The sequence below is a fragment of the Larus michahellis genome, chromosome 8 (assembly GCF_964199755.1).
Source record: "Larus michahellis chromosome 8, bLarMic1.1, whole genome shotgun sequence".
NCBI classification, from domain to species: domain Eukaryota; kingdom Metazoa; phylum Chordata; class Aves; order Charadriiformes; family Laridae; genus Larus; species Larus michahellis.
In genome coordinates, this window is record NC_133903.1 from 12,198,022 (window position 1) to 12,225,127 (window position 27,106).

The window sequence follows — 27,106 nt, forward strand, 5'->3', positions numbered from 1 at the left end:
ACTTTGAAATGCATGTTCAATAATAATCTGTCTGGCTTTAGATTAGAGACTAGTTGAAGTCTCTGTGAAAATCTTTAAGGTAAGGTATATTTTAAAATGTATAAAATACATACTCTATAATTACCTGTTTTTGTATTCCAGAAATGTTTTGATCATAAACCCAGAATAATAAGCAAAAGGAACAAGGATAACTCATCATCTTGTTCTCACCCTGCTATGCATGACTTTGAAGACAACAAGTACGTCTGAAATACCATCTCTTTCTTTAAGTTTCAAATTAAAAGCAAAGGTTTCAGGGCATTTTGACTTTCATTTCTTACGTGTTGATTAAATTCTCTTCCTTGCTAAGTGACTGTTATGCTTTGGCAGTATTGATAAGATAAACTTACTGAACAAGGATTGTCTCATATTACTAAATTGAAAGTGAATTATTTCTTTATCAGTGCATTCAAAATTAGTGGTATCCACCCTCATGTTTGAATCTTACTGGTTTTGGTGTCAGTTTGTTAATGGCTTATCTACCTGGTGAGCTGCATTGCTGTAAATAGATGTGTGATGTTAAATTAATATAGGAATTCATAAGTTTGCTCTCTTTGGTCTGTTTTGCTTATTTTGCTGTAGTTTTAACTCAGAACAGTTTAAAGAACGAGTTTATCTTAATTACTCTGAAATAGACCATAGTCCTTATTAATTAATTTGATAAAAAAGTGCTAGGAAAGTGTTTTCAATTACTCTTTGAAAGTTAACAAAGACTTTGTAGTGGTAATAGTGTTAAATAAGCTTTGGAGAATTAATAGACTTACATTTTTATATGATGGAAACGTTAAGTGGGAGCATTTTAATTGCTTTGTTTGTACTCCACTTCCCTATATTGAGGAAACGCTGCAGCTATAAGAGCTAGGCATCAACTCTTTCTTTAATGGTGCTCTTCAAAAGAGTAAGTACTTGTGTTTGTATTTAGGTCAGAATATATACTTGAAAGTGAGCATGATATGCTTTCTCTCTTGGAAAGTAGTGATCCAGCTGGATAAAATTCAGTAGTGCTTAGTGGAAGGGAGACCTCTGGATTTCAGAAGAGTACTGTTCCATGATGGTTTACTCAGCCTAGAAATGATAATTAGATGCTACTTCCTTCTGGAAACTGTTTTGGCTTTCTGATTTCGAATAAAAAGTGTTAAAAAGAGTAAGCTGTAAATAATGTTAAAAAGAGTAAGCTATGATGAGGGATGGTTATTTTATGTGTTTTTCCAGACATGAACAAAACCATTTTAAAGAATGTCTAAAACTGACTGTTTTCAAAACAGGTGCCTTGTCCACATTTTGCGAGAAACTATGGTGAAGTATTCCAAAATCCGCCCCTTTCAAATTCGATGTCAGCTTGACCTGTGCAGACATGAGGTGCATTATGGCTGTTTACGAGAGGATAAATGCTTTTATGCTCACAGTCTGGTAGAGCTTAAAGTCTGGATAATGCAAAAGGAAACAGGTAAGTTTGGTAAAATGCGCGCTTTACTCTTCGTTGTGATGCCACTTCTTCCTTGTCTCTACTCCCTTCTGAAATTAGCAATTTGGGATCAGTGCATTAACTTAGAATTTGCTGTAATTTTTCGTACAGCATAGTCAATAAACAGTAATGTAAATACGATAAGGAGTGTTGAGTAGGCTACTAGCTATTCCAAAATTAGGAAGTTTTTGATAATAAAAACTGTTCAAAACTGCTAATTATGATCAGATTTTTTTTCTTGAATAAAACTAGAAGTCTTGAGCCGATATTAAATCCAAGTCAAACTTTTTATTTTTAAACCTTCAAAGTTTGAAAGATCCTGATCAGATTTCTTTTTCACAGGGCACTGAAAGAAAAGCTTGAAATATTTATGCCGTTGTTTCCCTCTGTCCCCCAGTACAAGAGTCAAGGTTTTTCCCAGTCGAACCTTTCTTTTAGCTTACTGGCACTCTGATATTTTTATATATTGAGCCAGAAGACAAATCTTTGCAGTTCACTACTCTGTCTCTCATTAGTGTATGTGTTGCTAAAACTTAACTATTATTCTGTTCTTGCTCACGCAGGACATTTTGACTGATTTTGTTGATCTGGCTTGTTTTTGTTGGCTTCTTTGAGGATAACAAATCTTATTACTTCATTTCTAGATTATAGCTTTTGAATTGCATGTGTCTGTACTTACAGCCCATTCCTTGGTCATGAGTTCCAAACTCTCTGTGACTTAGTGTTTTTTTTTTTTTTTGTTTTTTTTTGTTTTGTTTTTTTTTTTTTTTAAAAAAAGCATTTAAACTGTTAGCAGGAAATAATTTGTACCACATAACAGTTGCTCATTCTTCCTATCTTGCTCTGCATGACAGCAGTACTTTACATATTTAAGTAACTGTGTTGGATCATGGCAATGCACGGAGGAAAAAGGGAAATGTGGCAATCCCAATGTGTTGCAGTGTTTCTGGCATTATTGCCCCTTTATGTCTGTGATTTATCCTCACCCGTCCCGTTTTTTTTGAAGAAGCTCCTTGTTGCTTCAGCTTTCTAGCTAGATTCTCATACAGGCATTCTGACACAAGATGTCACATTGACCTGAAAATTTTGGAGGAAGAAAGTCAAATAGAGACTTTGCTGATTTCCTGTTCTCTCTCCTGGGATGAGCCTTTAGAAGCTTCTGTGTGAAAGTAACACAGTTATTTTCTTACCAGCTGCCCCTACAAAGCCAAGGATAGCAAATACTTACCATATAATTTCTATTTTGAAGTAAGGGTTGGGTTGTCTGAGAAACTTGATTTTTCCACAGAAGGCATATTTTTTATTTTATGATGTGTTCCTGCTGCCCTCATGCTTCACTAAAGTCAGTCAAAGCTCAGCCTCTGCTCTTTGAATGAGGTTCCTCTTCTGAATGTAAGGTGTGGGAAGTAAAGGAACGCTGCCTTGGGAAAGAAACATTTTACCAACCCTCCAGTCCAGACACAAATGATAGTCTGTGCTTGTGTGAAATTAGAGCAGTAAATAGAATCATAGAATCATAGAATTGTTGAGGTTGGAAGGGACCTTTAAGATCATCGAGTCCAACCTTTAGCCTACCCTGACAAGAGCCACTTCTAAACCATGTCCCTCAGTGCCCCATCTACCCTTTTTTTAAACACCTCCAGGGATGGTGAATCCACCACCTCCCTGGGCAGCCTATTCCAATGTTTAATAACCCTTTCAGTGAAAAAATGTCTCCTAATATCTAATCTAAACCTCCCCTGACGTAACTTGAACCCGTTTCCCCTCGTCCTATCACTTGTCACCAGGGAGAAGAGGTCAGCCCCCATCTCTCTACAACCTCCTTTCAGGTAGTTGTAGAGGGTGATAAGGTCTCCCCTCAGCCTCCTCTTTTCCAGGCTAAACAACCCCAGCTCCCTCAGTTGTTCTTCATAAGGTTTGTCCTCCAGGCCCCTCACCAGCTTTGTAGCCCTTCTCTGGACACGCTCCAACACCTCAATGTCCCTCTTGTAGCGAGGGGCCCAAAACTGAACGCAGTACTCGAGGTGGGGCCTCACCAGTGCCGAGTACAGGGGGATGATCACTTCCCTAGTCCGGCTCACCACACTATTCCTGATACAGGCTAGGATGCTGTTGGCCTTCTTGGCCACCTGGGCACACTGCTGGCTCATATTCAGCCGGCTGTCAACCAACACTCCCAAGTCCTTTTCTGTCGAGCTGCTTTCAAGCCACTCTGCCCCAATCCTGTAGCGCTGCATGGGGTTGTTGTGACCCAAGTGCAGGACCCGGCACTTGGCCTTGTTGAACCTCATACCATTGGCCTCAGCCCATCGGTCCAGCCTGTCCAGATCCCTCTGCAGAGCCAACCTACCCTCAAGCAGATCAACACGCCCGCCCAGCTTAGTGTCATCTGCGAACTTACAGAGGGTGCATTCGATCCCTTCATCCAGATCATTGATAAAGATATTAAAGAGAACCAGCCCCAGCACCGAACCCTGGGGGACACCACTTGTGACTGGACACCAACTGGATTTAACTCCATTTACCACCACTCTCTGGGCACGGCCATCCAGCCAGTTTTTTACCCAGCGAAGAGTACACCTGTCCAGGCCATGAGCAGCCAGTTTCTCCAGGAGAATGCTGTGGGAAACAGTGTCAAAAGCTTTGCAAAAATATAAGTAGATAACATCCACAGCTTTTCCCTCATCCACTAAGTGGGTCACCTTATCATAGAAGGATATTAGGTTTGATAGGCATGACCTGCCCTTCACAAACCCATGCTGACTGGGCCTGATCACCCTGTTCTCCTGCATGTGCCGTGTAATGGCACTGAGGAGGATCTGTTCCATGACCTTCCCAGGCATCGAGGTCAGACTGACTGGCCTGTAGTTCCCCGGATCCTCCTTCCGGCCCTTCTTGTGGATGGGTGTCACATTTGCTAACCTCCAGTCAGCTGGGACCTCCCCGGTTGTCCAGGACTGCTCATAAATGATACCAAGTGGCCTGGCGAGCACCTCCGCCAGCTCTTTCAATACCCTTGGGTGGATCCCATCCGGCCCCATAGATTTGTGCACCTCCAGGTGCTGAAGCAGGTCCCTCACCATTTCCCTTTGGATTAGAGGGGCTTCATTCTGCTCCCCATCCCTGTCTTCTAGTTCAGGGGTCTGGGTGCTCAGGGAACAACTGGTCCTACTGCTGAAGACTGAGGCAAAGACTTCATTAAGTACCTCAGCCTTTTCCTCATCCTTGGTCACTATGTTGCCGGCCCCATCTACTAGAGGACAGAGATAATCCTTAGTCCTCTTCCTATTGCTAATATATTTATAGAAGCTTTTTTTGTTGTCCTTGACAACAGAAGCCAGGTTTAGCTCCAGCTGGGCTTTGGCCCTCCTGATTTTTTCCCTACATAGCTTAACTACCTCTTTGTAGTCGTCTTGAGTGGCCTGCCCTTCCTTCCAGAGGCCATAGATCCTCTTTTTTTCCCGAAGTATTACAATATTACAGTGTGTGTGAACAATGTATATCTCTGATGGTAACCTTAGCCAAAGTATTTATAAGATATTTTTTTTTTCTGAAACAAAACATAATTAACAGACCTTGTCTAAAAACTTTGTAAAGAAGGCAGGGGCAATCTAGTGTCTGTCAGCTTGCATTTTGGATAGAGGTTTAGTACATTATGTTTAAATAAATACTCGAAGATGCATCTTAACTTATTTGAGCAATCTGTAATTTAAGAAACTTTTCTGTTTGCTTTCCAGTGTGATGATGTATACAGTATTTCTGTTTTGGAGGCCCTCACAAAATTCTTAAGTGTGTATATATGTGGATGTAAGTGTATATCCACACCCATGAGTGCATGTATATGTATGCAATATATAAAAAGAAAAATAGACAAAAGCTTTGGGGCTTCAGTAGCATTCCAGTTTGAGCATGTCCGGAATTCTACAAAGTCATAAGTGCTCAAGAAGTTTTTCCCTTCCTTTACAGGTATTTCACATGATACTATTGTTCAAGAATCAAAGAAATACTGGCAGAACATGGAAGCTAGTGCACATGGATCACAGGTATTTTCATTTTTCCATTAAACTAATTCTGCGGTGACTTTGATAATTCTTTTTCTATGTCAGTGTATAATGTAACTTATTTTAGAAATTACTTTTTTAATGTCTTCTTCAAATTATCTCTTTCACTGTAGGCTTTCTTCGGCTTGCTCCATTTACCATACAGTGCCTGCTTTGCAATTCGTTTTTTGCTTTGCTTATTCTGTCATAGACGGAACATAAAGCCTAAGTATAATTTCAAAGTCAGCTGCCATAGGGCAATTAATTTTCTTTCCAATAGGTAGGACTGTTATGTGTTTAGTTTGTATATCTTATCATAGCTTCTGGGTACATGTACCTAAATAAGAAATAAGTTAAATAAAAATGCATTTGTTAAGAAAAGTCTAGTTTGAAATTACAAGCTAAACTATTACAAGGCATGCAGTGTAACATCTGCTTCCGGATGTGTGTCGCAAACTTTTAGCGTAGGGGGGTAATTCATAATTATGTATGGATTTTTTTGCAGATACAAAATACCTTTTATTGTTGTTGTTATTTTTTTTGCCTTAAGATCCTTGGAAACCAAATGAAATATGGATCACTTAATTTGAAGATGAAGTTTGTTTGTGGTCAGTGCTGGAGAAACGGTCAAGTTAATGAGCCAGACAGAAACAAAAAATACTGTAGTGCAAAGGCAAGACACCCGTAAGTAATACCAAACAGTGGAAGATTTTACCACTTTGTCAGCCATTTAAAACCTCTGTTGGGAAACTTTGTTACTGCTTCATAAAGGTCATACGAGGAGTTTAAAAAAACATCTTGAAGCAGAACACAGTCATCTCTTTGTAATATGTTAGTAATTGGTAATGAGAAATACTTTGGTGTTTTTTGGTTTTGGGTTTTTTTTGATTGTTATGGTAAAGTTTCAGTAGAATTTAGTTAAGTCTCAAATATATGGTGAAAGCCTTATAAGGAACGCTTCTGAGCTTTCCTGGTTCTTCTGTGTACACGGTGTCTCTTTTATGAAGAGTATTTTCTTTCATTGAATGCATCTGTTTTTCAGATGGACCAAAGATCGCCGTGTGGTGCTAGTCATGTCTAATGAACGTAAGAAGTGGATGACCATTCGTCCTCTTCCCGCAAAGAAACAAGTGCCTCTGCAATTTGATGTATGTTAACCCAAAACTAATGTTTTAGTTAAGAAAATGGTGTAACTATACTGGCAATTGGGCTGGTTTCATCAGCTCTGCAGAAATTCCCATGGGAGTTGGGAATACGTTAATAGTGTTTCTACAGAGCTCAGCCTTAGAAAAGCACTGATCTCGCATGTTATTACTGAAACCCTTTCTTATCAGTGGAAGTTAATAACTTTTTAAGTGATTTAACTGAGTTCTTACTATTTCAAATAAATATTTCAGAAATATATCTGTGCTCTGGTAATCTGGTAGGAGGCAAAAAGCAGTCATAATACTTGCTTCCAGCAGTTTGGTTTTTCTAACTACAATATATAAGCTTTTTATAAAATAAACATGATTTTATTTTTCATGTGATATAAATGTCTGATTGGGAGGGGAAACACTAGCCAAGACTGAAAAAACCCCTATTTTCTACTATCGTCCATTTTACTTTATATTCATAAGGATATTTTTTTAATTCACGTTCTAGTTGTGCAATCATATTGCTTCAGGCAAGAAATGTCAGTATGATGGAAACTGCTCTTTTGCTCACAGTCCCGAGGAAAGAGAAATGTGGACCTATATGAAGGAGAACAGCAGTAAGTAGAAGAGTAAACCTAACGTTGTAAATTGAACTGTTCTGCTTTTCATTCTTGTTCCTCAATTACTTTTTAACAATAAAGTAGTTTGTGTCAATTTTTTAGATCTTAGAAATAGTATATTGATCCATGCAGCAATATTATTTGGTACTTATACTCTGTATTGCCATGTGCACACACTAGGATTCTGTTACCAACATACTGGGGGCAGGCTATTTGCAGAAGAATTTCCCCCCCTCCCTCAGCGTATTTACTGGGAATTACTATGCACTGTCTGTGAATGATAATATCATGGTCTGCAAGAAAGCTGACTAAATTTACCCCAAATTGTAGCACACTTTATAATTAGTACTTCCAAATTCAGATATTGATACGCAGTGGCATAGTTGTTATCTGTACTTTGGGTGCCTGCTCAGAAATGTGTAACACCTTACTTTCCCCTAGATAGGGAGAAATGGCTCTTGGTAAGTAGCCAGAGATTGATAACTGCACTTGGCTCTTATCTCTAAACTGTGTAACTGTCTACATTGCGTCCTTCCTTTTTTCTTCTTACAATAGGTGGGACTAAATTATGCTTGCAAACTCAGTCATTTATCTAGTATTCTCAAACTCTTGCCTTAATTGCTAATTACTTATTTTAGCTTCTGCTCTCATTAGTTCAAGACTTGGAGCAGTTGTATGACATATGGCTAAAAAGTCAAAAGCCAGAAAAAGGAGATGATACAGCTGCTCAGGCAAACAAAGAAAATGGGAAGCAAATTCACATGCCAACTGACTACGCTGAAGTTACAGTAAGTAATCAGTGGTATAATTCTAAGTTCACACGTGTGGGGTTTTTGTAGTGTCATCCCCCCCAGTCAGTAACATACATTGTCGTCCTTACTTTCTTGGTGCTTTCTTAGATCATAGCTAGCTACACTAAATGCAAACTTTAACTGACACTTGTAAAGCAGTTATTCTGAATCCTCTAAAGACAGTGGAGATCATAAACTTAAGGTGATTATTTAAATAGCTATATCTGATTAGATAAACAACAATTTACAGGATAACATAAAGAAAACATTCAAAATGTATTTGGAGCAGTTCTTTGCTTACAGTACTGAATTCTTAATGTTTTGTTTTCAAATTCCCTGTAAAACAGGTGGATTTTCACTGTTGGATGTGTGGGAAGAACTGTAATAGTGAGAAGCAATGGCAGGGTCACATTTCTTCTGAAAAGCATAAAGAGAAGGTTTTCCACACTGAGGACGATCAAAACTGCTGGCAGTATCGCTTTCCAACCGGATATTTTAGCATTTGTGATAGGTATGTGTTTAAGATGTCAAAAATGCTGAAAAAATGACAGTTCATAGTGTAAATAATTAAGGTGATTATTAGTTTTGACATACGTTGTTTCTAGTATTTCTTGCTTTGCATACATCTTTCAACAAGAAATTAAGTAATTAACAGTATTTTAACACGTAGTTTTAGAAGTCAGGGAGTGACAAGGTGCCTGATTGTGGAATCAAATGAATTGCTCATTTGATGTTAATAAGAGGTTGCAAGTTTATGGCAGGTGCAAAAAATATTGTTGGTATTACAAGTTTAATTAGGCGCCTGCATATTAATTACCTGTGGAACACAAGAACCGTACCTAGCTGGACAGTGACATTGGAGCTTTTAAGGCAAGTAAAAATGCTGTTAGCATCAAAACAAATCTGTATTTGTTACTGGAAATTGTTTATGAAAGCATGTAAGAGAACTTCTGAGACCTGTTGGTTTTCCCCAGCATTGGTTGTATGTTTTGCTGCTCCTATTAATTCTTAAATGCAGCCTGTTTACCGGACTGCAGTAGACTTTTTTGTAAATCTGTTGAAAGTTCTTTCCACTGTTGGAATCTTCTTGGAAGGCTAAAAATTTTGGAATCTGCATTCTGGAGTTAAAGATTCAATTTGCTGGTACGGATATCTTTATCACTCCATTTCAAATAAAAGATTTTGAATGTGTTAGAGATCTTGAGAAATTGCACAGCATAAAAACCAACTTATTTTTTGTTTGAGTCTTTGGATGGAAGCTTACGTGCCCCCTTCACTAAATTTTTAAGTAACATTCTAAATGTATTTGATGTTTTGAACACTAACAGACCTCGTATATGCAATATAAAGTGAATGCAAACTGGCATGCTTATAACTTAGTACAAAAATCCTATGATAAAATAGATTAAGTTATACTGAGTACTTAAAAACCAAATGCAGTTAACAAAGGGTAATTAAATAATCAGATATTTTTAACAATTGTAGTTCTTTAGCTTAGTAAGTTAAATGATATGGTATTAATTTACCTGATGAAATTAAAGGTTTCAAGCATGAAATGACTCAGTAAAGTAGGAGCATGAAGAACAGAGTGTGCCATCTCTTGTCCTCTGTAAATACTTGGCAGCTGGGAAAGGAAAATATAATCAAATGCTAAACAGAGTTAATGTATTTAAAAAACATGACCAGAAGAAAGTACCTAGATACAACAGTGATCATGATAATTCTATGAAAACACTATTTGAAATGTGTCTTAACAGATATATGGCTGGTACTTGCACTGAAGGAAACAACTGTAAATTTGCCCATGGAAACGCTGAACTCCATGAGTGGGAAGAACGAAGACAAGTTTTAAGAATGAAGCTCAGCAAAGCAAGAAAAGACCACTTGATTGCTCCCAGTGATAATGACTTTGGAAAATATAGTTTTTTGTTTAAAGATTTAAACTAATACTGAGATGACACATACATCTTATCAGCTGGAAGCATAAACCAGAAAATTTGACAATAATCAAAAGCATGTGACAGAAAAGCTGCAGGTTTTCTGCTTTTATTGGCATATATTGTTCCTCCTGAACAGCAAAATATAGTAGATTTAGGGGGATTGAGCAGACCTGTCTGTGCTCTCATGAAACAGAGTGGTGGTTAAAAAAATCTGAAGTATTACGTGCTTATTCACCTTCTGTTGGACAGAACGTTAGGAAATAGAAGGGGGGGAAGAGAGATTATAATGTCTAGGAAGCCCCCTAGTATCAGTCCTTCAGTTGAAAAACTTCAAGGTATCGAGGTATTACAAAACAGAGTGTTATGGGCTAAGGAGAAAATGATGGATGAAAATTCTTCAGATCTTTTAATGGAGAGGATTTGTTTAAAACAAAGTTTGCTACTTATCTATATGTAGGTTGCTAAAAAGGATTTTCTTATTAAAGATTTTAAACAAAATAACCATTTAACTACAATATATGTTGAATGGGTATTTTTTCTCTATTTGTATGTTTCAATATAATTTACTGAAAAAGGATCTTGGGAGGAAAAAATGTATTAATTTTTGAAAATGAAGTAGTTAAAATTATGTTTCTTGGTCTTTGCTGTTTAAATGATGATTTTGAAAGATTACACTTGTATGTCAGTATTGTGTACTATTGTATGGACTAATGTTGCCTGTAATAAAGAGAACTTTACACAAAGCTGTTTTCTGCATGTAGCCTCTCAGGATTGAGATTTTGTAAAAAATAAACAATGATTTGCCTATTAGCAAAAGCTTGAGCACCTGTAGGTAAAAATTTAAGAAGTTGGTATTTGTGTCTCCAGATGCTTGTTTGCAGTTTTCTGTATTGTCATTAGCTCATTGCATCACTAAAATAACAAAAATGGCCAACTAACTTGCAAAGTAGACAAGCATTTTGGAGCTATGTGGTGCTGGGACGTGTTTTTAGCCTTTTGATTTGGGCATGAACCACCACCTCAGCTGTGAGGCGGGTGGTACTTCAAATTCCATTTCCTCCAGGAAATAGAACAGCATTCATGGGCAGAGGTGACTTCTGACTGGTGAGCTTTTGGGCTTTACAGTCGCTGGAGCTTCTGTTGCATTTTGGCTTCTCTACAGATGGTTCTTTCAGTTTTCTTTGTGTATTCACTTTTTTTTTATTATTTATTTTTAAACTAAGCTTCTTTCAGTCATCTATTCAAAATTGCTAAAGCTAGGTTTCTTTTTTTCCCCCCCCGACCATGACTTCTTCCTCTTGAGATTATTTTTCTCTGTTATTGGCTGACCGTATATAATTAGAAGAGCTTTAAAGAATGACTTCTGTAGTTTGAATGTAGTCATTGGCCATGTAGTGTGTATGGAAAGAGTGTTGAACCAAAGTTCAGTGGTACCCGCACACATGACAAGCTTGGATGCTGTGTCCCTTTCACTTCACGGAAAGAAAAGCACAATGAATATTAAACTGACAGCTTCAGCCATGGGGGCACTTGCGCAGTGGCTGTTCCTGAGGGGCTGGGCTGAAGTGTGTTTGAATACTATGTACAGTAAACATACAAAATTAGCTTGGGGCTTGAAATACCACCTGCTGCAATGCTAATTTTTTACCTTGTTTGTAATAAACAGCTTGAAATAGAGTACTATGGACACTGTTATTTCTGTGACAAAACCTGATTGTATTGTGTGCCTTCCTGAATTGTTTTCTGGATTTTATGCTTTCATTGTTCAATGTAAGTGCTCTGTAAATTCTTGGAAGTAATTCTAGACAGAACTAAACATGAAATCCTTGTTCTGTAAGGACGGTGTGAAGTCTTTAATGAGTGCAGAGGGGGCCTGTCGGGGAGCGGCTGCCGGCGGGGCTCGGCCCTCCCAGAAGCGGAGGATTTATTTACTATTATTTACTCACTGATCCTGGTGAAGGGGATTTTAACCACGTCCTGCACAGGCAGCAGGAGGCGAACGAATTAATTCTCAACACGTTTTCCCTGAGGCCGCGGGACGCAGCCAGGCCTGCCGCAGGCCCTCGGGCCCGCTCTCCCCTCGGCCTCCCTCGGGGGGGGGCAGCCCGCCCCGCTCTGCGCCTGCTCGGGGCGGCGCGACGTGGCGGCGGCGGGTTCGGCGGCGGCGGGTGCCGCCCCGGCGCGGCTGACAGGCGGGCGGCGGGCAGACGTGTGCGAGCGGGAGCGGCCCGGTGGCCCGCGCCCCTCCCCGCCCCGGCCGGGGGCCATGTCGTTATGCGGCGGCTCCAGCCCCGCCGCTGCCCCTCGGCCGCGGCCTCGCGCCGCCCAGATGGCGCGGCGGCCCGAGCTGCTGTGCGGCGCTGCCATCGTGCTGGGCTGCGCCTTCCTCGTCGCCCTCAAAGTCACCTGCAGGTAATGGCGGAGGCCAGGCGGGATCGGGGTACGCGGGGCCCGGCCGAGGGGAAGCGGCCGCCGGGGCCCTCCTGGAGCGCGACGCCCTGTGCCCGCTCTGGCCGCGCGTCTCCCCGTGCTCTATGGTCGGGCTCCCTGAGGCGCCGCGCGGGGCCGGGCGGCGTCAGGAGCGGCCGTTCCCGGGGCCGGGAGGAAGGTGTCCGTGTCCGGCCCCGACGGCGTGCGATCCTCATGGCAACCGCGGCCCTTCGCCTGTCGGGGGGAGCCTCGCCGCCAGCGCAGCGGTGGGGTGACACGGGGCCCAGCCAGCGGCGCCGGGCGGGGGCTGGCGGGGCAGGGCGGGAGGCCCCGGCGGTGCCGCGGGGGTGGGGAAGAAGCGGCAGTATTTTTAAGACAGGTATGTGTCCTCCTCGGAGGGTGTGGGGGCGCGGCGGTGGGCACGCGAACGCACACTCACCTGAGGGACAGGTGCTTTGTGGAGAAAGCTGTTTTTCATGTCCAGCTCGTACCCAGCTTTGCCCCAGAAGGACTGAGGGGGCCGAGACCCTTCCCTCAGCGCGCTCAGCCGGCTGCGGGCAGTGGGGCTACAAAGTAGGGAGAAACGGGTCTCTTCTGGCTCATGTTGGTGTCATGGCACCCCCGTTACCTGCACCTGCTTCCCACCGAAGGATGCTGCACTTTCTTTTTGTTTTCCCCTAATCTGGTGGGGCTCCTCTTGGGAGCTGGAACTGCCTTCGTTGCAAAAGTCTCCGTGGTTCCTGTTTGCAGAGATCCTGGAGATACTGGTGTACGTGGGACCGGGCGGGAGAGTGGGGTGGTGCGTGGGAGGCAGGTAAACGCGCTGCAGCTGGGCAGCTCCATTCTGGAGCCTGAACGGGGAGCTGAGTGGTCTTGGATGGGTTTTAGGTCAAGGTGACTATTAGGTGCTTCAAGTCATACTATATTAACTTAAGAACATCTGCCACGTTTGGGAGTGGGAGAAGGCTATGAGGATCTGATTACTTCCCTGTTCTGCAGAATCTCACGAATTTTCATTCCAAGAAATACTTGATTTGCAGGTAATACTTCTGAAAAATACTAGGGCCTTCATTTCTTCCCTGTCCACAGAGGGTGTATTATTTAAATCAGGTGAATTTTAAGTCTAGGAATGAGTTGCTCTGTGAGCAGCAGTGCCTCTGTTCCAGTAGTCTGTATCTTACAGTGACCAGATAATTTAGATGAAAGTGTAAAGCTCTTGCCCTGGTACAAAATGTATGGTGAAGGATTTCTGAACTTAACCACCTCCCTGTTTTACCGTCCATTACTAAATGAGTAATTTTTTTTTTTTACACTTACAGTGATACTTCTGTTTTATTCCCGCTCCTCTCTGATTTAAAACCTGCATGTTCTTTCATTTTACTGCTAGCTGTGTTTGAAAGCTCACAAACGGAATGTGCTTGGAATGTGCTTCTCACCACCCTGTACTCTGTACAGGAAGTTTGATTAAAGGGTTTTGGCTGTTCAGATTCTAGAAAGGTTTTGACTTTTCAGAGGGTAGTTAAATACACAAACTAATATCAGAATTGTATCCCCTGTTCTGTTGCTTTCAGAAACATAGAAAATTCAAGCGTAAAAATTCTGTGTGCAATTTGCAGGATAGTTAATTGCATGTGTTAATTGTGACTACAGTATATAGTTTCTCACCACACATCAGTACGGTTTGCAAGCAAATCTCAGTACCAGAGTACAGTTACTACCACTGCACTTACAACATGTAACTTTCGAGACCAATGGATAAAAAGTAAGGAAAGGGAAAATTCCTTTACTACAAGGCAGTCTGTTAGTGGGGTGTGAGGTTTTGCGGGTTCATAGTGGCTCCAGGAATAGCCAAATGAAGCCTGACCTAATACGTATTATTATGGAAAGCCTGTGGTTTCGAACCTGAATTATTTCTGGCACTATGCAAATGTCTTTAGAGACAACCCCACTCTAAGGACCTTGCAGTCAAAGGCGGTTGCTGATCCTACAGGCACTTGCATGTGCTTTCCTTTATTACCAGGTGGTTCTGTTGAAATGAGTTTAAGTTTTTATAGGCTCTGTGCAGGTAAATAACACAATAAGTGTTTTAATAAACGATATGTGATTATTAAGTTTGTATAATAGTGTATTATGTAATCCTCAGTTTATACTTGTGTAGTTTTTAGGGGATCAGAGCCCTGTTCTCTTTGTAAACCTGGGAATTATGTAAAAGTACTCTGTTATGCCTTTGGTATTGCAGAGGGAGTCACTACTGAGCAAATCAACATAAGCTGGTTGCTATTGATTTATTGTTTCGGGTTTTAATAATTACTAGAGTTTTTTTCATATTTGAGAGTAGCCATGTAGTTCCTGACCCATTCACGTCATGGGGCTTCTGTTGATCTGTTCTACACTTCCTTGCAATTTGGAGCCAATTCCATATCTCATTTTTAAGGCTTATGCTGTTATGTTCTGTATCCATCTGTCTGCCTTCTCATCACAACTCTTGAACCAGTTGTCCACTTTCAGTTTAATTCAGTAGGGGAAGCAGAGGCTTTAAACACGTTTAGGTTGTCCATTTTCGCTAAAACTGTTTAAAGAGGAGAAATTCTAGTTAATGTCCCTGAAGGAGTATGTGTTAGTGTGAGATCAGCGCTTAGCTGCTGTGTTTTGCTTTTGGCAGCTAATCAGGGGGTGTGTGCTGACCTGTGAGTTAGAGCTGTAGCACGTCAGTGTTGTGTCCTGTCTGGCTAGCAGTTACAAATCACGGGAAGCAACAAGCAGTTTGGATAAGTGTGCGGTGCAGGAATAGGAGGGAACCAGAGGTGGTGGTTGTGAGGTGACATAAGAGCTGAAGGACTGGGGAAGGAGGTTACTGACTGGGGGAGAAGGGAAGGAGCAAAGGTCCGTAGAAGGAACTAGATTTTTGGCCATCTGTGTGAAAACATAATTATTCAAGTAGTAAAATTAATGATTTGGAAACATGAGGGACCAGTTAATATTTTTAAAATTCTGGATTATGAAGCAAATACTGTCTCTTACATGTTAATTAAGAACTTCCATAACTTTTAGAAAATATGCTTGGAGTGATTCTTAAATCTTGAGCTTCAAGTATATGCTTAGTAACCTGGAAATGAGAGAAGAGCTGTGGCTTTTGTGGGTCTGTATTGTAAAAACAACTTACAAACCAGAATAATTGTAAAGTTTGAAAATCTGGCAGTATTGTTAGGAGGTTGCTTAACATATGAGTTCGACGGTGTTCAGGGCTCAATAATTTTATCACAATTACTAAAATTGTAACCTGAGAAAGATCAAATATCAGGTAAAAAGATTTTTGTGCTAGCTTTTTATTGTGATACAAGTTAAAGGAATGCATAGTCTTTCCTAAAACTTCCTGTCACATAAGGAACCGTGGCAAAATTGAGCATTACAGTGGTGTGGTCCAGTTTTTAACCTGACTTGCTCTTGTGTAAATATAGCTAGCAGAAAATTTTAGAATTAAGAGAGTATAAAAAAGATAATATGATCATTCACTTGCATTTAAGGCAGTTTATACCATAACAACTTCTGAACACCTTGGAAATGACAAGTTCTGGATTGTTTAGTTGCTAGAAAATGGTTTCCTGAGTATTTGATTTATGTTCTTGGTATTACTGGTCAAACTAATTTCTCTTAAGAAAATCTGTCATAATCGCTTTAAATTGGGGCTCTCTATTTGTTGATATTGTCCTTACATTGAAGAGAAAATACGCCCTGAACAGTTTGCAGTCCCTACTCTAATCAGTAAAATAAACTAACACACATTTATGTATTGTTTTCCTAATACAATATAAAAGAATAGACATGTAGAATACTTTAAAGCAAAGTGTAAGGCAGGGTACTAGTCTCTGTTTATATGAACATCACATCACAAAACTTTATGACCAGTGTCTCTTCTCTTATCAGGGTCCTGTTACCTAAAGTACAAGTGTTAAAAGAGGATGAGGCCAGGGAAGGAATCCAAAGAAATCACTCTTCCTGGTAATTTTATGCTCTATAGCAACCAGCAATAAGAGTGTGAGCTAACATACCCATAAACATAGTGCATGGTATCACAGCGTGACTTCCTAAAGCTTGTTAAGGGTGGTCTTTAGATTTTTGTGGTATTTCATGAAACTAACTCAGACAATCTAAGTTGTAGTCATTTGCATCAATTTCTAAAGTTTTGTCATTGCATGATCTTTACTAAGACTAAAAATTAGGGCTTTGGGCACTCTTTTAACTACTGCTGTGCAGTCTCAATAACCACTCTTAATTTCCTTCCTGCAGCCGAGCAAAAGATGTAACAATGCCAGCGAAGCTTCCAGTGAATTTTTTCTCCACAAGATCTCCAGTCATTGATCTTTTTCGTGGACAATTAGACTATGCAGAGCACCTTCGTCAGGATTCAGAAATCGTGCTGTATTTCTTCTATGCGCCGTGGTGCGGCCAGTCCATTGCAGCAAGAGAAGAAATAGAACATGTGGCCAGCAGATTATCAGACCAGGTAACTCCAGAGAAGATACAAATCTTAAACACGACCTGACAGCTTTTTAATCTCCAAGCTGATGCTAATTTCTCTCATCCCATGGGAACCAGTAAGACTTGAATGCTCGCATTTTAGGCTCAGCCAGTTTTCTTAATTTTAATTTAACATACAGAGCATTAGAATAAATGGAGAAAATCTGTGATTCCTGCTCAGTTGTCTGTTATTTCTGCTCCTGAATGGGGAACGCTACAAATTTCTTTTGGTAAAATGTTCTCAGATTTATTCACCTGCCTTCAGACAGAAATTACAGGGAGTTTTCTTCCGGTTCCAGGATCCTTGGAGACACTGATAATCACATAAGATAGCAGCTATCACACTGCTTTGTAGCAGTTGGTTACATATGAACACTTCACAGGTACAGCTGTCCTAAACCTCTGGTCATTGAGCTACACTCTGCAGAAAAAGTAATTAATATGGATTATGACTAAGTCAGTAAATTTGAAGACTTTAGATTAAGAAGCTTAAAAAACTAGAAAGAGAAGTAACCGAAAGGATTGCTGTTGCAAAGTAATAAACAAACAAACAAAAGTCTTGTGAGAATTAAGAGGAGCATAAACGGAACACTGAGTTGAAAAGACACTGAAAATAGCAGATGGAATGGCTTGGAAAAAATGCACGTTGCATAAAGAAGGTCACAGTAGTGTACTTTGTTAGCTGTGAATTTTTACCTACTTTGCAGGTGCTGTTTGTGGCTGTAAATTGCTGGTGGAACCAAGGGAAATGCAGGAAGCAGAAGCATTTCTTTTATTTTCCTGTGATACATTTATACCATCGGAGGTAAGATTTCATACTTACAGTCTGGGCTTTTTATTGTTGTTTCGGGAAACAGATTGTATAAAATGTTGCATTTTGAAAATGTTACATTTATGGCTATAGTAAATAGTCATAGAGGAGGAGATTCTGGGTGAAGCTCATCCTGTACGCTACTTAGGTGTCAAGAAGGACTGTAAATGTCAGTTAAATGACATGCTGCACAATTCTTATCCTTATGGAAATTTTCTTTTGCCCGTGCATCTCCTGGAAGTTCTGCCTCCAATGAAAAGTATTCAGATTTATATATTAATGTCAATTGTCTGCTTGCTCTGTAGATGGATTACATCACCTGGTCCCAGTTTGTGACAGCAATAAAGTATGTACTTAAGGGCTATTGAAGTTAGTGGAATTGAAGTGCATATTTAAATGGCACTATGTACTGAAGACTTTCTTCTAAATTTGAACTTTACGCTCACTTTTTTTATGGTCCAAATGTTGAGATATCATTTTATATAACCTCACTGTTATTTTTCAGTATTTGCATGTATTGTCCTTTTTTTTCCTTTCCTTTTTGTGTGGAGCAAGAGGTAAGAAAACACACTTTCTAATGCTAGGTACAATAGAGCTGATTGCTGTGTAGTTTATCCCTTGCATTTTACTTGTGTACCCTAATCTTGAACTACAGCTCTCTTCCATTACAGAAGCTGATTTTGGGTTTTTGCGGGGATTTATGCGTTGAGGAGGAACAATCCTGATCTTTGTCAGCTGAACTTGGAACAGACACAGATGGCACTGGCATAATTCAAACTATAATAAAAAAAACCCAACAGCCCCACTTGGATGTAGATTGACTTAAACTTAGTTGATCTTGAAATTACAACATGTTAGATGGATACACTTGGGTGTTATCAGTAACCTTAAATGGAGTTGCAACAAGATGAAATGTAAATTCATATTGATGGTTCATAAAAACCGCTCATGCTGGAGATATTAAATCTTGAATGTTGCATACTGGGCATGCAACATGTTGAAGCAGTGCGTGTTGCTGTTAAGACAAAAGTTTGTAATAAACCACTGTAGGATGTAGAATAGTGCACTTTAGAATACCATTTGAAAGCATCTGAATATAGGTATCTCAGTGCAAGTTGGATATTTTTCAGAGTGTCTTTATGTATAAATTATGTTAAAAAATGCATCACATTAAATTCTTTGGTGGGAATGGACTAATTCCTTATGCTTTTTGTGTTTGATTTCATTTTGGACTGTGATGCTTTGTTGAACCTAATGATAATAAATCAGATGCAGGATTTCGAGGGGATGAAGGAGAAGCTTTGGAAATCATAGCCACAAGGCCTGGCCTGCCTTCTGTTTTTGCACTACCTAATGTGGTGTCACCTGTTTTATCAGATGGCTGGGGGAGAAACTGTAGACTCACTGAGTCTGTTCATCAGCAGTGTGACTGGATTCGTCCCTGCTTTATTGAGTGCTACTTGTAAAAGTCTATGTAAAAATATTGCACCTTTTCAGATTGATGCTGTTTAGAGTTTTAAAATAATCATGTCAAAATAGTGGCATTTTTCACATCTGTATTTTTAAGTCACTTGTATTTACTTTGGACAAAGCAGAAAGATATGTATATGATCATATAATTCATATGTGTATTTTATCAACATCTTTAACGGGACTCATCCATCCCTTCGTCCCCACTGACACACTTGCACCTACCCATAGACACTGTGTTAGACTCACTGCAATTTCTGTGCTGTACTTTGAGTCTGGTAACACAACTCCTCTATCAGTTACGGAAGCCACTGTTAATTAACACAGAGAGCAATTCCCTAGAGGCTGAGCATGCTGTCAATGTAACTCCTATCTCTGCCACCCCCAGGAGGGACTCTCTCTATTGTTAATTTAAGTCTTAATGTTTTATTATTTTTTTTGGTACTAGTTTTGGACCAATTGAATACAAAGGCCCTATGAGTGCTGTTTATATTGAAAAGTTTGTTCGACGGGTGATGACACCACTACTCTACATCTCGTCTCGATCAAAATTACTAGATTTCCTCTCAAATTATGAGGTACTTGTCTCTCTTCTCTAGCTTTACTGCTGTGGTTCAGAAAGAGTTTGACTTGTTTCACAATTAAATTTGATCTGCTCCGAACTACTAGTTTATTTCCGGGATCCTGAAATCAGTGCCCTGTAAATTTGTTAAAATCATAAAACATGAAATGACAAATTCATCATGTTGGTTCCCTGTATAGTAACTCCTGTGATTTAGTGATGCTCTTAATTTGAAGTACTTCAGTATGTAGAGATAACAACCAAAGTTGTTACCTCACCAAAAAGTTACATATGAATGAGAAAGAAGGGAGAAATCTTTTCACAAAAATCTTGCAGTCTAAGTTGGGAAAGCATTTGAGAAATACATAATCATTGCTTTAATTTTTAAAAGAATATTAAACCTTACTAGTAAGATAAGTCATGATAAGTAAAGACAAATGCGAAATCAGTTGAGATAATGGCTCCTAACCACTTTGTATGCTGTAACTTCATTATTTTAATCCACTGGTACATTGTGTTTTATTAATTTTCAGTCTGTTGTGTTCAGAGGTACCAAGATTGGTGGCAATGCTAGTGGATTAATAGCTTCCAATTAGACAAAATGCATTTACAACAGAACTATTTATAATCCCTTTATAACTGTTCGTTTCTGTACTGCACAGTGGAGAAATACCATAATCTTACTAAACCCCAAGCTGTTAGAGCAGAACGGAAAACCTGATCAACAAATGGATGCTGTAGCAGTGGCCAAAACATGTGAAGGGCTCTCCATGGTTTCAGAATGAAGCAGAGCTCCTCTTTGAAGTAGCGCGTGTTCTAATGACAGTTCTGCTGCAGGATGGAGCATGACCTGTGCTGTTAAAGGAAAGCTGCCACAGCGTAAGGGGATGCCCACTGGTAGTTATCATGGGTAGATTCTCGCTCCAGTTTATCCCTCAGGAGCTATTCATGGGTTTAGTTTTCCAGTGTTTTACGTGGAGACTGTGAGGCAGGAGTGAGTTGTGTGTCTGTCTCTGGTGCTGATGCTTTGTGTGATCACAAGCAATTCTGTTGTCTCTTCACTGCTTCAGTTTTGCCATTCTAAAACTTTTTTTGCCTCCTGTAGAGATTTGTTCAAACTTCCTCCCTTCCTGTGTTTCAAATTCTCGGTCTCCAAATGCCCGGTCTCTATGTTCAGCATTTGTTGTTTCTTTTTTCTGAAATGAGCTAAGAATAGTCTGATCTTTTATGCTGTTCCTCAGTCATTTAAGGCTGAGGTTATTTCCCAGACTGGGGCACTAGGTGCTCAGTGTCTTGCCTCTGTAAAGTTAAGCAAGAGGGGGCAAAGGGTCTACAACAGTAACAGCCAACCCACGCAGTAAGATCTATTCAGGGAAAAGGGCATTGGCTAGTGCAAGTCCAGAAAAGCAAATTCTGAGTGAACAGGAGCTGGGATATAGAGAAGACCCAAGAAATAAAGAATTGTGTACAAAGATGGATGGAGAGGGAAACGTGGTCAGGCACAAAGAAAAAGTTAGTTTTAAACCAGAAGTAAATGCTTTGTTTTATCATTTTAAACAGTTAGAAATGTGAATGCTTTCTTATGTTTTGTGTGGAAGTTGAGGTACTTTATATCTTTTGTAAGAGAAGATACAATCCAGGAGGTGACTCCTGTGTTTAAGAAGTGAGAAAGTTTGAGGAGTTGAGTAGGTTACAGGAAGTGCATGCATGGCTAATTGCTATTTTGAGAGCCTTGACTAGTGTCTTCCTTTGATTTTTGATCTTCTATATATTGAAAATGTTAATTTTTAGGAGAAAGGAAAGGAGAGAACACCGTAAAGGATAGATCATTGGTCATTTTGTCAACTGTTTGCTGCTTGATCAGGTTTTTGTGATTTCTTCATTGAAAAGCTAATTAATTTGAAGCTCAGAATATTTTCCAAAAGATTTGTCATCATCAGTATCTAACTTTCAGTCCTCTGTTCTGCTAGGGAATGGGTTCTGCCAACTTAGGGGATATTTATTTTTCACCTGAAAATTTCAGTTAAAAAGAACCTCTTTTTAGCTGATCCCCAGACTGCACGTAGGCAGTGCCCTTTCTCTTCCTTGGCTATTTCATTCTACTTTGGTATTAAGATCTCCCATACTAAAGAAGCAGTAGGTCGCAGAGCAGTTGTCTGTTGCTCACTTCCGGTCCTCATTTTGTTTCTCTGTGCAAGGGTAGCACTATGTATAATCTGGAGTATGTAATAGGTTGGTAAATTATTAGTAGATGATTGGTTTATTTGCAGGGCATCATGTCAAGCTGAAGTTCTGCTCAGCCTGTGTTTTCACACTTAAAAGAGCTACTGCACCCTTCTTTTCGCGTTTCAAGGGCATTTTGTTGTTGCCTGTCAAGTTACTAATAGCCAGGACTTCAAGTCTATAGTTGTCTTTTTCCATCTAATCTGTGAAGCTTTTGATGCTTTAATCTTGTGTTCCAATTCCAGTAGCCAGCTTTTGGCAGAAAAAGCATCTGGGGAAAAAAAAAAAAAATGGGAGCTCTATTCATACTCAACTGAATATGGAAATCTATTAAACATGTTAGCATGCATGAACTAACGTTTACTTGTAAAGGTACCAAGATGAAAATTCAAAGCATTTTTTTAAAGTTGAATCACACCAAAAGATACTGAAATCTAGTAGTATTTTATCCTGTATTCCAGTGTTAATTAGCATGATTTTTTATTTCTAAGAAATACTGATGAACAGAATCCAGCTAAATGTAAGAGCAGGTGGTGTTAGTTAATGGTGTTATATGCATTGCTCAACCAAATCATGAATATCATGAGATGCTTTATTGCTCTCACAAGAGGGCGCTCAAATCCCATGAAAAAATTTTGGTTGAAGACTCGAAAGTTTAGATTCTGCATTTTCCGATATTTTTTTAAGGGTGTTTTGTGGTTTTGGAATGGTATTAGTGCAAAACTAGAACTGGATAAAAATTAGAACTCAATTTTTGAGAGCAAGGGAAAAAAATCTCATTTGGAAAGCAGTTAAAATGTTGGAGTGTATAGGAAAGATCTAAGTTACATCAGGAGAAAGTTACGCAGTTCCTACCATAACTCCAGGTACCTGTAAGTACCTATAATCAGGCTTATTTCGTTTTCTTAACTGCAGAGATTTAACAGTTTCATTTTAATCCAGACTGGCATGTCTCATTCCTCACCTGACTAACCCAGCTACTAGAAACGGCCTCATCCTTCTCAGGCACAGAGGAAGAAAACATGCAGCTTCTGTAGTTAGACAGGAAGCGTCATTTGCTTACGAAAACTAAATGTGCCCAGGGAACTCATCATTTCCTGTTTTCGGGAGAGGTGGGGGAGAGGATTTGTTCTGTCTGGGAGCTAGCTGGCATGTATCTTAGTACGCTGGCAGCTTTCTTCCTTGCTCTATTTGTGTAGAAATGCTTCCTGAGCATTAACCAGCTGTGTAGGATCTGTCCCAGAAATGGATTTGACTTAATAATTTGCTCTTGTGTGTGGTACTGCTGTGCCTGTGTTAAATGATGATGTGACGATTTGCTTTCAGTTCTGGATACACAATGTTTTAACATCATTAGAAAATGAACAGACTTTTACTTGTGAATTTAATTAATCCTAATATCGATCAGCAGTTTCTTCTTTGCATGTCTACGGTATAGAATTAATGGTATGTAATATTGGTTCTTCAGATCCCAGAGATAACACATTCCTTTCCTCTTGCTGTTTTCTTTCCTGTGTTCACAGATAAAATGAAGCAGGAATTGCCTGCCTGCACAAGTCTGAGATTCTGAAAACAAAAATCATCTCCCATACCTCAATGCAATATAGCCAAAACATAAAAATAAATAAATAAAAAACGGGGTAGAAATAACTTGAGTAGTAAAAGTGGTTATCTAATTGTAAAAGCTATTCAGTAGCAGTGGGGTTTTTTTTGTTCTCTGTTCACATTACTTCACATTTATTGGCCTTTAAATTTCTGAGCTCTTTCATCGCATAGTCATTTAATACTGTCTTTCTGTAGCTCTTCTGAGTCAGCTATACTTTCGATGGTTCCCAATAACCTTTGCAAATTTTGTTCCTCCCCCGTCTTTCCCTTTTCTAAAGTGTTTATAGAAATGTTGAACTATGTGAGCATCAGTACTCACCCTAGCTGGCTGTCTTTGACTGTGGAAAACCAATAACTTCTACCTGCAGTTTTCTATCTTTTCTGCTAATATAGAAAAGGACCTTCTGTGTTATTCCTTGTCACCTTAGTTTCTTCCAGTGTGTTTGGTAACTTCTTGTAGGCCTTTGGGGAATTACAGGGTGCTGCATTGAGTAGATCAGTCATCTACATGCTTGCTCATTCCTTCAAAGAACTGTGATAGACTTGAGGCATGGTTCAGTAATAAAACCATGCTGGCTGTTCTTCAATAAAAATTACTGACCTGAATATAGCTATTAATTCTTAAAGTTTCTATGAACTTGCTGTTCTGTAATTGTTGAGATTCTTGTCAAGTCTGTTATTTGTTTAATTGGCATCACACATCACTTTCCATTCCTCTGGTGTAGAGACTAAGCAAGAAATAGGCTACAGTACAGTTAATGATTTTGTATTCCATATATGAGTTTCACTAGGAGATGGTATTAATGACTCTTCATTATTGATGCCCTCAGGTTTGTTCCAAAGCCAAAGCCTTTCCTACAGACACTCAGTTTGAGACAGGTGCTGAAAATTGTTTCATGGAAAGAAAAGCCAGTAAGCTCCATTCTAGCAACACCAACACTCCTAATCTGGTGTCTTCAAGCTATCCCTGTGTCACATTTCAATATTTTATACTCCAACTTTATACAGAGCAAGTCATATCCTGTTGCAACTGGTTACTCCTAACTGCCTGCTAAAGATAATTAACCATAACTCCACACAGATGGTTGCCTGGAAGAAACTCATCATCAGTAACAGCTTGTATGTAGGTGCCCACATAAACTGCATGCAGGTAGCTGTTGCAGCATCAGTTATTATTTTGGAGGTTCTTGCATGAAAGGGAATTCCTGCCGTCAAGCTCTTCTTAGCATACTTGTATTCAAAACTAGGAACCTCTTACTTACATCGAGATATCTCTTCTGTAAGACATGAATCTCGCTTTAAATAGAGCAAGATTCCTTCTTAGTTGTCTAGCATCCGGAAGTGTTCAATTTTGTTAAAATGAACAGAGTAGTTGGTATTAGCAAGTGAATCTCTTTTGTGTGGTACTTGAGAAGAAATACAGCATTTTAGAAGCTTTCCTCATATGTTTAATTGCAGTCTGTAACAGGGAAGAAATTTTAACTGTTCTGGGATGATCATTAAAAGGATATTAATTAACCAGATTACTGATTAGGCATATAGCATTAGTATATATTCTCTCACTACAATTTTTTCTTATTGAAAAAATACTTTCCAAAAATGTCACATGGAAGCATCTTATTTTTCAATGTTCAACAGAACTGGCGGGCAGAATCAGAACATCACCTCTTTTAATAACTTTATAAATATTTCTAGATCTGACTTTTGTCGTCACATTTTACTGCCGCTTTTGACTCTTCTTTCATTCAGTATTTGGTGCATAAGTTTGCTGTGTTCAGTAATGGCATTCAAAAATGGTCCTACAAAAAGGGAAACTAAAACTTTGATTATATCTGTCTCCTTATTTTTGTTCACTTGAATGCTTTAAATGTTTTTTGTAAGGGTTTATTTCTTTTTACTGTCTTAATTTAGTACTAGGAGAAAAAGATGAACAATAATTACTCACCTATGTACTGTTAAAAAAAGAGTGCGGCTATTTTACTGTATTTTTTCATTTCTATTTTAATTTTATTTTTATTTTCTTCTTGACAATTGTTATTGCAGAAACTTCACTAATTGCTTGTATCTTATATTTATTATTGATAATCTTCTGATGGTACCTCATAATGAGTCTTTATGAACACGAGTCTTGTGTTTAGCTTTCATTTATGATGGATAATTCCTGCCTAAAAAGAGCAAGTCATTAGTTGGAATGCGCAATGCTGTTGTTAGTGAGCATCCCGAGACCACTGATCGATACTGAATTAGCCCAGTTCTTATGGCTGGTATGACTATCTGAATTCATATCACTAATGACAGTAACAGGTAAAATATATGTGTTTTAAAAAGAAATTTATAAATTTATATGTAAAATTCTACAAAAAAATAAAGCAACCTCCAAAATACCAAAAGAAAATACTTATGTGGGAATATTTGCCACACAAATGGGTGATCAGTGGGTCTGGAATCTTTTGTTCTACAGCAATCCCTTGAGCGCTCTTGCTTTATGCGTCAAATGTTCTTTCTGTATGCACGGGTGGAACTGGGAAACAAATAACACAAAATAACCAAATTCCATCACTTACTCTTTCCTGAAAGTTTATTAAGCCAATTTGAGTAATGAGTTTAAAAAAACATAATTAATAATAATTTTTAATGGATTATATTTTGCAGAATTTATAATCAAAACTTAATTGAAATTTTGGAACAAGAGAAGTGTAAAGACTACTCACTTTTCTGTTCCAAGTCAGCTTCTCCCAGATTCTCTTCCTGAATTTAATATGAAGCCATTCAGACTTCATACCTGGCAAACTCAACAGGCCTATTTAGGGATAAGTCTTTTAAATTTTGAATCATCTGTTTGGCAATTTGTAGAACTTTATGGATATGCAGGTGGAATATGGGGCGCTCTCATTAGTTTTGTGCAGCTGGTCTCTCACTGACTCCTGCAGGTTATACTGAAGGACTTTACAACGACTGATAGCTTAATGATGGGATGATAAATTGGCTTAGCAGTTCAAGTATTCACGCACAAATTCATATGTAGTTGCTAATTATGCGCAACACAGAGAACAGTTAAAGTGTTAGTGTTGAGTAAGTTGTTCATACTCTGAAAAATCACATTTTATATTCCAGTCCTAAAAGAAGTCTTTATGATGCTTGTGGTTCTTATGTTGGTGCTGGAACTGACTCACAATTTTTGCAAAGCAAATATTAATTGTTTTTAGTGACCTTTAATAGCTAACATGGGAAATAAGCAGTTTGAAACTTACGCATCTACAGCCTTAAAAACCCTCTCTCATACATAGCTTTTGAATGACAACTTTAGAACTGATTTCCATTCAATCTGTTAATATTAAAATTTTTCTTGCAGCATAAAGTGACTGTTCTTCAGTGAACATTGTTGTCTTTTTAAAATTGTGTTTTACTGTAGGCAGATAAGTTCAGTGCCCCGTATATTTATATTTGAAAATAGCT

General features: G+C 39.1%; 2 protein-coding genes across 11 annotated transcripts in view; both read left to right on the top strand.

Annotated features, from left to right (window-relative positions):
- ZC3H7A (zinc finger CCCH-type containing 7A) overlaps positions 1-10,774 on the top strand; it is a 30,821-nt gene extending 20,047 nt beyond the window's left edge. For 2 of the 3 annotated variants that reach the window (XM_074597328.1, XM_074597329.1), the window contains exons 15-23: positions 142-239; positions 1,305-1,486; positions 5,471-5,547; positions 6,095-6,228; positions 6,587-6,692; positions 7,189-7,297; positions 7,955-8,088; positions 8,439-8,602; positions 9,849-10,774. In XM_074597328.1, the coding sequence (XP_074453429.1) occupies positions 142-239; positions 1,305-1,486; positions 5,471-5,547; positions 6,095-6,228; positions 6,587-6,692; positions 7,189-7,297; positions 7,955-8,088; positions 8,439-8,602; positions 9,849-10,038 (1,194 nt within the window). In that variant the 3' untranslated portion in view covers positions 10,039-10,774. Of the gene's footprint in view, positions 1-141; positions 240-1,304; positions 1,487-5,470; positions 5,548-6,094; positions 6,229-6,586; positions 6,693-7,188; positions 7,298-7,938; positions 8,089-8,438; positions 8,603-9,848 lie in introns of all 3 variants that reach the window. The other variant, XR_012588649.1, reaches the window with a different exon arrangement.
- A 1,400-nt stretch (positions 10,775-12,174) lies between these two features.
- The window catches only part of TXNDC11 (thioredoxin domain containing 11), a 29,823-nt gene continuing 14,891 nt past the window's right edge, over positions 12,175-27,106 (top strand). Inside the window, exons 1-5 of one of the 8 annotated variants that reach the window (XM_074596470.1) lie at positions 12,175-12,443; positions 16,386-16,460; positions 16,749-16,965; positions 17,687-17,784; positions 19,709-19,838. In XM_074596470.1, coding sequence (XP_074452571.1) covers positions 12,298-12,443; positions 16,386-16,460; positions 16,749-16,965; positions 17,687-17,784; positions 19,709-19,838 — 666 coding nt within the window. In that variant the 5' untranslated portion in view covers positions 12,175-12,297. Of the gene's footprint in view, positions 12,444-13,349; positions 13,502-16,385; positions 16,461-16,748; positions 16,966-17,686; positions 17,785-19,708; positions 19,839-27,106 lie in introns of those variants that run through there. The other 7 variants (XM_074596472.1, XM_074596471.1, XM_074596475.1 and 4 more) reach the window with 7 other exon arrangements.